At 46.4% G+C, this 11396-nt stretch overlaps 1 protein-coding gene across 1 annotated transcript in view; it reads right to left on the bottom strand.

Annotated features, from left to right (window-relative positions):
* TPD52 (tumor protein D52) overlaps window positions 1–4423 on the bottom strand; it is a 296902-nt gene extending 292479 nt beyond the window's left edge. The window contains exon 1 of the mRNA XM_012450941.3: window positions 4271–4423. Coding sequence (XP_012306364.1) covers window positions 4271–4370 — 100 coding nt within the window. The 5' untranslated portion in view covers window positions 4371–4423. The remainder of the gene's footprint in view (window positions 1–4270) is intronic.
* Between the last annotated feature and the right edge of the window lie 6973 nt (window positions 4424–11396).

An 11396-nucleotide genomic window follows, 5' to 3' on the forward strand; every position in this document is an offset into this window, starting at 1 on the left:
TCAACAACATATATAATTTTAACTTTCTTTCTTTTTTTTTTCTTGAGACAGAGTCTTGCTGTCTCAAGAAAGGCACAATTACTGAAATCTCCGCCTCCCAGGTTCAAGCAATTCTCTACCTCAGCCTTCCGAGTAGCTGGGATTACTGCACCTGCCATCACACCCGGCTAATTTTGTATTTTTAGTAGAGACAGGGTTTCACCATCTTGGCGAGGCTGGTCTCGAAATCCTGACCTCATGATCTACCCACCTTGGCCTCCCAAAGTGCTGGGATTACAAGCGTGAGCCACCACACCCACCCACAATTTAAACTTTGATATGTATGATCTGCATAAGAAAATTCCATTTCAATAAACAAAAAAAAGTGTTTTCTTGAATTACACTGCTAAGTTTTTGAGATATCGAATCGACTAAAACATGGCCTAACATCTTTTTTTTTTTTTTTTTGAGACGGAGTTTCGCTCTTGTTACCCAGGCTGGTCTTGAACTCCCAACCTCAGGTGATCCGCCCGCCTTGGCCTCCAAAGTGCTCTTAAGAAGTTTACAGTCAGGTAAGAACAATTTATTTTTTCATTCAACAAATGTCATAGCACATCTGTATTGTGCCAGGGAATTTTGTAAGAGCTGGGGGTGGAGAGGGGTACACAGTGAGCAAAATCAACAAAAATTCCCATCCTTATGGGAATTTATATTCTCATGGAAAAATAAACAATAGTCAAATAAATATATATATTGGATGGTAAAAAGTGCTACTGAGAAAAAGCAGAAGGAAGATAAAGTGTGTGTGTGTTTGTGTTGGGGAGGATATGGATGTCATTTCTTTTCTTGGATGGCGGAAAACCTCAATATATTTAGACTTGGTGAGCTGGAATCCATTTACACTGTCCCAGTTTTGTTGGCAACACTTAACGCATCACGGTAGGTCTAGTCTAAAGTATGCCTTCTTCTTCCCAAGCGAGTTGACCTTGGCCATGTCAGGGTCCCAGAGCTTCTTCACATCTTGCCACGCAGTAAGCACCATGTGCTGGTGCCTTCCACCTTCTTTATGGAGCACTGGGAAATCAGGGGCAAACTGACAGTGGCACAATGGTTGTTCTTCTTTCTGGAGAACGCGTCTGAAGGTACACGGCCTGCCTTCGAAGTCAGTGTTTTGGGTCACTCAAAGGTGGAAAATATGTGGATCTTTTTTTCTTTTAACCATGGACTTCTTTGCGCATGGCCTCTTGGCTTTTAAAACCTTCTTTGTCGGCCAGGCGCGGTGGCTCACGCCTGACGCCTGTAATCCCCGGACTTTGGGAGGCTCAGGCGGGCGGATCACGAGGTCAAGAGATGGAGACCATCCTGGCCAACATGGTGAAACCCCGTCTCTACTAATTAGCTGGGCATGGTGGCACGCACCTGTAGTCCCAACTACTCGGGAGGCTGAGGCAGGAGAATTGCTTGAACCCGGGAGGCGGAGGTTGCTGTGAGCCGAGATCGCACCACTGCACTCCAGCCTGGTGCCTGGCGAGACTGTGAGACTCTGTCTCAAAAAAAAAGAAAAAAAAAAAAACCTTCTTTGTAACTGGATGGCTCAAGTCTGTAACCCTAGCAGTTTGAGAGGCTGAGGCAGGTGGATTGCTTGAGCCCAGGAGTTTGAGACCAGGCTAAGCAACATGACGAAACCCCCCATCTCTACAAAAAAATACAAAAATTAGCCAGGCGTGGTGGTGCACGCCTGTAGTCCCAGCTACTGGGGAGGCTGAGATGGGAGAATCAATTGTGCCCAGGAGGTCAAGGCTGCGGCGAGCGGAAATTGCACCACTCCACTCCAGGCTAGTCAACAGAATGAGACCCTGTCTCAAACAAAAATAGAAACCACCTTTTTTGCTCCAGTTTTGGGGAAACACATCTTCTTTCTGAATCTTCTTAGAAACAGATAGTTACATTTTCAAGTAGGTAGTAAAGGAAGGCTTCCAGATATTGTATTATTTCAACAAAGACTTGAAGGAAGTGAAAGAGCTGGACATACGACTATGTGGGGCAGTGCTGAGGCCCTGGGGTAGGAGTGTGTCTGGTGTGTTTACGGGAGACATAAAAACACAATTGTGGTAAACAGTACTTGTGGTAAGGAAAGTACTCCCAAGGAAAAAATCCTTAGATTTTACTTTGTATAACTTACCCACAAACAGTATTTTCACTTTAAAGATTTCAACTGCATTTAAATACAACAGGGAGCTGGCTGCAGTGGCCCAAACCTGTAATCCCAACGCTTTGGGAGGCCAAGCAGGAGGATTGCTTGAGGCCAGGAGTTCCAGACCAGCCTGGGCAATATAGAGAAACTGTGACTTTATAAAAAAAATTTAAAAATAGCTGGGGTGATGGTGCACACCTGTGGTCCCAGCTACTCAGGAGGCCACAGTGGGAGAATCGCTTGAGACCAGGAGGTTGAGGCTGCAATGAGCCATGTTCACCACTGCACTCCAGCCTGGGCAACAAAGTGAGACCCTGTCAAAAAATTAATGTTAAAAATAGGTGGAGCACGGTGGCTCACGCCTGTAATCTCAACACTTAAGGAGGCCGAAGTGGGTGGCTCACTTGAGGTCATGAGTTCAACAGCCTGGCCAACATGGTGAAACCCTGTCTCTACTAAAAATACAAAAATTAGCCAGGCGTGGTGGCGCACGCCTGTAACCCCAGCTACTGAGGAGGCTGAGGCAGGAGAGTCACTTGAACCCAGGAGGCAGAAGTTGCAGTGAGACGAGATTGCGTCACTGCACTCCAGCCTGGGTGACAAGAGAGCTCCATCTCAAAAACTAATAAACAAACAAATAAATAAATAACAGTGGCTATTTAACTAATACGATAGTAAGATAGACACATTTATTATGTCAATTTTATGCATCTGAAAGCATAGAGAAGATACAAATAAATGGAAAAATGAGGAGCTGGGCATGGTGGCTCACGCCTGTAATCCCAACACTTTGGAAGGCCGAGGCAGGTGGATCAGAGATCAAGAGATTGAGACCATCCTGGCCAACATGGTGAAACCCTGTCTCTACTAAAAATACAAAAATTAGCTGGGCGTGGTGGCATGCACCTGTAGTCCCAGTTACTTAGGATGCTGAGGCAGGAGAATCGCTTGAACCCGGAAAGTGCAGGTTACAGTGAGCCGAGATCGTGCCACTACACTCCAGCCTGGCAACAGAGTGAGACTATGTCTCAAAAAAAAAAAAAAAAAAAAAGGAAAAGTGAGGTGATATGAATACTATTGGGTTGGTGCAAAAGTGATTACAGATTTGGCCTTAAAAGCAGTGATATCAACCTAATAGCGGGGCACGGAAGCTGTTTTGCCTGAGTAAAGAATCTGAGCTTTGCACTGGGCAAATTACTGAACTTTCCTTTGCCTCAGTTTCCCATTTTAAAATTGAGATAATAATAGTGCCTCTGTTATGGGGACTAAATAAGATAATACATAGGAGAGGAGTGGTCCTGAAACGTTAATGTGTATATAGATCTCTTTTAAATGCAGATTCTGGGATGTCCCCTGAGAACCTGCATTTCTAACAAGCTCCTGGGTCCGCTGACTCTGCTGCTGCACAGACCACATTTTCGTATCAAGGTTGGAAGGCGCGGATCAGTGCCAGGCACACAGTGTGCGCGGAATAAATTTAACCATCATTACACTTTTACACATTTGAGTTGGCAGGGAAACTAGATTAAAAAGCCAATAAGTTTCCCTCCTTCGCTATCAGATGTTTCCTGACGATACTGTATCCTTGAATAGAATTCTACTGAATTCTGAGTTCAACTGGTGAATGTGCATATGGATGACAGGTTTTCATTTTTAAAGCTCTCAATAGCAGCTTGCAGCACTATTCTTGAATTTATGGGTTTAAACGGTATCAAAGTGCCTAATATCGTGTGCATAGTAGGCATTTATTTAATACTTGGATCAAAGAATGTCCAGACTATCCAAATAAATCATCCTTCTAGGAATGAACAGTGCTGCTGGAGTTCGGTTTTATTTAATACGGTGGTGTGTGTGCCAAACCACGACTTCAAGAATGCGGCAATTGTGTTCTAAAATCCAAACTATGTTACGCTAATCTAATTGCGTTAGAATCTCATGCAAGGCTGATTCTAACCCAACTACTTCCCTTCCTCCTGTGCGGCTCAGCCCAGACTTTACATGCTAACAGTGCCCTCTACTGTTCAGGAACCGGTCAGTGCTACTAAATCCAATCTGTAGAGCTGCAAAATCAGAATTCAGACAACTGGATTCACTTACCACACAAACGTAGCTTGCATCTGCCTTTAGAGGAGAGAGGGCGGCCATCAAAGACCCGTCCGTGCTGGGAGGGGCTGAGACTGATCTCTGGGCCACCCATGTGAAGCTGACCGGGATCTCAGGAGAGGAGAGAAAAGCTTGTTGCTGTTTTCCTTTGAAGCACTAACTTACCCTACAACCTCCCTTTCTCCACACTGACCTGGTCTTCACCCTTCGTCCTCCCGGTCCTTAAGGTTAGTTGCATCGTCAGCTTTTCCACCTGACCCTCATTCCACCTACCAAACCGTAATTCTCCTTTGGAGAAAGCTGGCAACGTGAAAGTCCTCAGGCTTCAGCGTCTCGCCACTAAGCATCGGCAGCTGTTCTGTGACTGTGATTAGATCCTCTAGTTTGTAGCACCCCCTTAACTTTGGTTTTCAAAGCTTTTGAGTACATGACAAAGGCATGCAACAATCACTGTAATCTAATTTTAGAGCATTTTCATCACCCCAAAAAGAAATTCTGAGCCAGGCACAGTGGCTCATGCCTGTCATCCAAGCACTTTGGGAGGCTGACGTGGGGGGGATTGCTTGAACTCGAGAGTTCAAGACCAGCCTGGGCAGCGTAGCATAGTAAGACCCTGTTTCTACAAAAAATCAAAAATCAATTAGCTGGGTGTGAGGTGTGCACATGTAGTCCAGGTGCTGGGAAGGCTGAGGTGGAAGAATTACCTGAGCCCAGGAGGTCAAGGCTGCAGTGAGCCTTGGCAGCACCACTGCACTCTAGCCCAGACGGCAGAATGACAGTGTCTCAAAAAACAGAAGTTGCGTAATGATTAGCATTCACCTCCTATACTTCCACCGCTTGCCCACTCCTACACAACCATTAATCTATTTGCTGTTTATAAATCTGACTATTCTAGATGTTTTGGATAAATGGAATCATATAATATGTGGCCTTTTGTGGATGGCTTGTTTCACTAACAATGATTTAAAGGTGTAGCGTATATGAGTAGTTCATCCCTTTTCATTGCTAAATAATATTCCATTATATGTCTGTGTCATATGTAACTTATCTGTTTGCCAGTTGGAGGACATTTGGGTTGCAGTGAGCCGAGATCACACCACTGCACTCCAGCCTGGGCAACAGCTGGATATTTTTCTAGCCCACTCCAAGAGCTGGGCGAAGCATATTGTTCTAGCCCATTACCTAGAGTCACTCCCACTTGGAATTTTATTATTTCTAAGCCTTCCTAGAAGCAGGCAGAGTAGTCATTACTTTTGGTTTGTTTTGTTGTTGTTTTGAGACAGGGTCTCACTCTGTTGCCCAGGCTGGAGTGCAGTGGTGTGATCTTGGCTCACTGCAGCCACTTTTTGGCTATTATAAGTAATGCTGCTGTAAGTATTAATTTGCAAGTTTTGTGTAGACCTATGTTTTCACTTCGCTTCAGTAGATATCTAGGGATGGAATTACTGGTTCATGTGGTAAGAAAACTTCACATCCACCCCCAACAAAGAATGAAGATGAACAGGCCTGGTGCGGTGGCTCATGCCTGTAATCCCAGAACTTTGGGAAGCCAAGACAAGTGGATTAGCTGAAGTCAGGAGTTCGAGACCACCCTGGCCAACATGGTGAAACCCTGTCTCTACTAAAAATAAAAAAATTGGCCATGTATGGTGTGCACTCCTATCATTCCAGCTACTTGGGAGGCTGAGGCACAAGAATTGCTTGAGGCTGGGAGGCAGAGGTTGCAGTTAGACAAGATTGCACCACTGAGCTCCAGCCTGGGTGACAAAGCAAGACTCTGTCTCAAGAAAAAAAAAAGGAAGATTAACAGAGAAGAAAGTTATGTTATCCTGATGACTGCTAAATAAGTCTTACTAGGCTTATGATGAAGAGATTTTTAACAAATGATTCAGCCTTGATTCTTCAAGACCAAGAGCCCAAGTCTGTTCTCTTTTTTTCTTGACAGTTCTAAACATGACCACCAGCAGAAGTGTTTAACTTTCCTTCAAAGCATATTTTTCTAGCCCACTACCTAGGGTCACTCCCACTTGGAATTTTGTGATTTCTAAGCTTTCCTAGAAGCAGGCAGAGTAGTAATTGCTATTTTTTGTCGTCGTTGCTTCTTTGAGACAGGATCTCACTCTGTTGCCCAGGCTGGAGTGCAGTGGCGTGATTTCGGTTCACTGCAACCTCTACCTCCTGGGCTCAAGTGATCCTCCCACCTCTGCATCAGTCCTATAGCTGGGACTACAGGTGCAGGCCACCACATTCGGCTAATTTTTGTATTTTTTTGTAGAGGCAGGGTCTCCCTATGTTGCATAGGCTGGTCTTGAACTCCTGGGCTCAAGTGATCTGCTGGCCTTGGCCTCCCAAAGTGCTGGGATTACAGGTGTGAGCCACAGCACCTGGCCCAGTCATCCTATTATATGATTTGTAAGGTTTTGTATTTTCAAAGCCATAATATCCAATTAGTGAAATAATCAAGGACTTCTTGGGCACTGACTTTCCACACAGCAAAGTGACAACAAAAGAAAGGTAAGACAGAGCTCCTGTCCTAGAGGCGTGCAGAAGCCTATTGGGAAGAAAAATAAAATTGCAACTCAAAACATCACAAAAGTGTACAAACATTTTCAGCAAGTCGTTGCCTACAGAGCAGCGATAGCCAAAGTTTCCAAGTCAAAGCAAACATAGACTCCAGACACCATGGAAATCTCTCTTTTTTTTTTTTTTTGAGATGGAGTTTCGCTCTTGTTGCCCAGGCTGGAGTGCAATGGCTCGATCTTGGCTCACTGCAACCTCTGCCTCCCAGGTTCAAGCAATTCTCCTTCCTCAACCTCCTGAATAGCTGGGATTACAGGCATGCGCCACTATGCCTGGCTAATTTTGTATTTTTAGTAGAGATGGGGTTTCTTCATGTTGGTCAGGCTGGTCTCGAACTCCCGACCTCAGGTGATCCACCTGCCTTGGCCTCCCAAAGTGCTGGGATCACAGGCGGGAGCCACCACACCGTGCCAACATGCGGAAATCTCTAGTTTATAGGATAATTTTCAAACATTTTTTGGTGGCATTCAAGGCCCTGACAAACTGGCCTTAATCTCCCTTTCCAACCGTTTCTCCCATGAGCCCTCAATACCCAACAGCCTGTCAGCCCACTGTCTTTAGAACATTCTGGGTACCCTTCCTAAAATGTGTACCTTCCCCAAAATGAGCCCTCAGTCAATATTTATTCACTGGTTGATTCTCATTCTACACTTTCTCTCACATAATTCACAGCAACTATTCAGATCCCTTTAAGTCCTCATCAAGTCTCCTGTCCTGGAGAGGCCTTCTCTGTCCCTCTAGCCCACAGGAGTTGTTTCTTTCTCTGCATGCTCATGTCTCTTAGTACTGACTCAGCATCTTTGACTTGTGACAATACATAGCCTCATAGTGATTACACTTCCAAGGGTGTAATAGTGGCCTGCCCAACCAGAGCCTAGACCAGCTCCTTCAGGGCATATACTGTGTCTCCAGCTGGGTGTCCATAGCATCTTCAGGAAGCCTGGGTAAAAGGTTCAGGGAAGTGGGCCGGCCTAGACGGGTGCTCAGTGCAATGCTGCCACAGTGCCATACGACCTGCTTTTCATCAATTACCTGTTACTTCAGTACTTAGGTATTTACGAGCTTTCTCAGCACAATCTTGATAGAACAGCATAAATTGAAACTATCCTGGACTGAACCAGGGTGTAAAGGTGGCTATATTAACCCATAGAAGGCTGAGAGAGAGAACAAATTAACAGGCCCCTCTGTCTGCTCTGCAGTAGCAGAAGGAGAAAGAGAGAGAAGGGGAGAGGGAGAAGGAAGAGGGAGAAAAGGGTTTTTGTTTGTTTGTGTTTTGAGATGGAGTCTGGCTCTGTTGCCCAGGCTGGAGTGCAGTGGCACAATCTCGGCTCACCACAACCTCCGCCTCCTGGGTTCATGCAATTCTCCTGCCTCAGCCTTCCCAGTAGCTGGGACTACAGGTGCGCACCACCATGCCTGGATAATTTTTGTTTGTATTTTTTAGTAGAGATGGGGTTTCACTGTGTTGGTCAGGATGGTCTCGATCTCTTGACCTTTTATGATCTGCCCGCCTCGGCCTCCCAAAGTGCTAGTATCACAGGTGTGAGCCACTGCGCCTGGCCAACAGAACTTCTTTTTTTTTAATCATTTTTTTTTTTTTTATATAGAGATGGGGTTTCACCATGTTGGCCAGGATGGTCTCAATCTCCCAACCTCGTGATCTGCCCGCCTCGGCCTCCCAAAGTGCTGGGATTACAGGCATGAGCCACCGCGCCAGGCCCTCAATTTTTTTTTTTTTTTTTTTTGAGACGGAGTTTCGCTCTTGTTACCCATTGCTGGAGTGCAATGGCACGATCTTGGCTCACCGCAACCTCCGCCTCCTGGGTTCAGGCAATTCTCCTGCCTCAGCCTCCTGAATAGCTGGGATTACAGGCAGGCGCCACCATGCCCAGCTAATTTTTTGTATTTTTAGTAGAGACGGGGTTTCACCATGTTGACCAGGATGGTCTCGATCTCTTGACCTCGTGATCCACCCGCCTCGGCCTCCCAAAGTGCTGGGATTACAGGCTTGAGCCACCGTGCCCAGCCAATTTTTTTTTTTTTTTTTTTAATGGATGAGAGGTTTTAATGTTGCACAGGCTGGCCTCGAACACATAGCCTCGCCTCCTCAAGTGCCAGGACAACTGGCCTGAGCCACCATGGCTCCCAGAAGAGGGAGAAAAGGGAAAGGAGGGAGAGTAGGGGGAGGAAGAAGAGGAGAGACAGTTTCAGCATATTGCCCAGGCTGCGCCTAAACTCCCGGGCTCAAGCAATCTGCCTGCCTCGGCCTCCTGAAGTGCTGGGATTACAGGTGTGAGCCACAGTGCCCAGCCTAGCAATTTGTTTTTCTACTTACTGATTTCAAAATCTGCCCAGAATGCACTTGCGATCCTGGGCACCTGGAACCACAGTTTGGCCACCCCAATCCTAACGGCACCTGTGGTCCATGGCTTCTCTTTTCTAGAAACATGGCCAAAAGGTGTTAGATCAAAAAGGAAATTATGGACTGTTGGGAAAATAGAGAAAAAGAGGCTGGGCACAGTAGCTCATACTTGTAATCACAACATTTTGAGAAGCCAAGGCAAGAGGATCACTTGAGCCTAGGAGTTTGAAACCAGCCTGGGTAACAAAGTGAGACCCCTGTCTCTATAAAAAAATTTAAAAATTAGCTGGGTGTGGTGGCATGTGGCTACACTCCTAGCTACTTGGGAGGCTGGGGTGGCAGGAGGATCACTTGAGCCCAGAAGGTCGAGGCTGCAGGGAGCCATGATTGTGCCACTGCACTCCAGCCTGGGCGACAGAGCCAGACTCTGTCTCAATAAATAAATAAATAAATAAGGGCCGGGCGCCGTGGCTCATGCCTGTAATCCCAGCACTTTGGGAGGCTGAGGCGGGTGGATCACAAGGTCAACACATCGAGACCATCCTGGTCAACATGGTGAAACCCCGTCTCTACTAAAAATACAAAAAATTAGCTGGGCATGGTGGCACGTGTCTGTAATCCCAGCTACTCAGGAGGCTGAGGCAGGAGAATTGCCTGAACCCAGGAGGCAGAGGTTGCGGTGAGCCGAGATCGCGCCATTGCACTCCAGCCTGGGTAACAAGAGCTATACTCCGTCTCAATAAATAAATAAATAAATAAATAAATAAATAGCTGGGGGTGGTGGCTCATACCTGTAATCCCAGCACTTAGGGAGGCTGAGGCAAGTGGATTACCTGAAGTCAGGAGCTTGAGACCAGCCTGGGCAACATGATGAAACCCTGTCTCTACTAAAAATACAAAAATTAGCTGGGCGTGGTGGCGGGCACCTGTAATCCCAGCTACTCAGGAGGCTGAGGTAGGAGAATTGTTTAAACACAGGAAGTGGAGGCTGCAGTGAGCTGAGATCGCGCCACTGCACTCCAGCCTGGGCGACAGAGAGAGAGACTCCCTTTCAAAATAAATAAATAAAATGGCCGGGCGTGGTGGCTCACGCCTGTAATCCCAGCACTTTGAGAGGCTGAGGTTGGCGGATCACAAGGTCAGGAGTTCAAGACCAGCCTGGCCAAGATAGTGAAACCCCATCTCTACTAAAAATACAAAAATTAGCTGGGCACTGTGGTGTGCGCCTGTAGTCCCAGCTATTCAGGAGGCTGAGGCAGGAGAATCGCTTGAACCCGGGAAGCGAAGGTTTCAGTGAGCTGAGATCACGCCACTGCACTCAAGTGTGGGTGACAGAGCGGGACTTCGTCTCTAAATAAATAAATTAATAAAATACAGAGAATCAAGAAAGGAAGTGATGTTCATTTGTGAATGTGCCAGTGCTTGCAGTGGGTCATGCATTGTGGGAAAACTGTGACCAAGGTCAAAAGGAGTCCTCAGCCAGCTCTCCTTGTAGGAGAGTGCCACCACACTGGGATCCCTGGCTAACACAGCTGAGTGAGACACTGAGGGAAATAGACCACCCTCCCATCTCAAGGAAATGTTGCTTTACCATGCACTAGTGGCAGTGGCTGCGACAGAGCAGAAAGCTTAGCCTGAGTGTCATCCTATTTTGCCAGATTTCAGGAGCCACATCAGAGCTCTGGTTTCAGTAACCATGGTGTCAGCTGTGGGACTCTAGAGGCATCCAGCAGGAGGGGTGTGGACTCTTCTAGCCTCAGTTCGGCTTCTGTAAGTGAGGTAGGCGTATCCGGGGCTACCGCTTCGGATCTACATGTGCATTCCTGGCACTCAGGTTCAAAGCAGGGGAGTGGCCTCTGTCAAGGGTGAAGAAACCCATCGAGGAAGATGAGACACCATGTGGAATGACATCATGAATACCCCAAGCAAAGGAAGCAGGATGAGTGGATAACATATATGTAAATATACAATATTACATTATAATATGACATGATCAGTGTAATAATAAATATGTATAGGACACTGTGGAGGGACCTAATGAAGGCCCTGTGTACAACTAACCAAGTTGACATTGGACATCTCCAAGCCACAGGATTGTGCAGTGTCTAAGGTGGCCCTGTACCTAACCAGGTATATGTTATTAGCCCCATGTTAAGAGGCAGTGGCATATTATAGTGG

The sequence above is a fragment of the Aotus nancymaae genome, unplaced genomic scaffold, assembly GCF_030222135.1.
Source record: "Aotus nancymaae isolate 86718 unplaced genomic scaffold, 86718_ANA_hifiasm-v0.15.2.pri h1tg000036l, whole genome shotgun sequence".
Lineage (NCBI taxonomy): Eukaryota > Metazoa > Chordata > Mammalia > Primates > Aotidae > Aotus > Aotus nancymaae.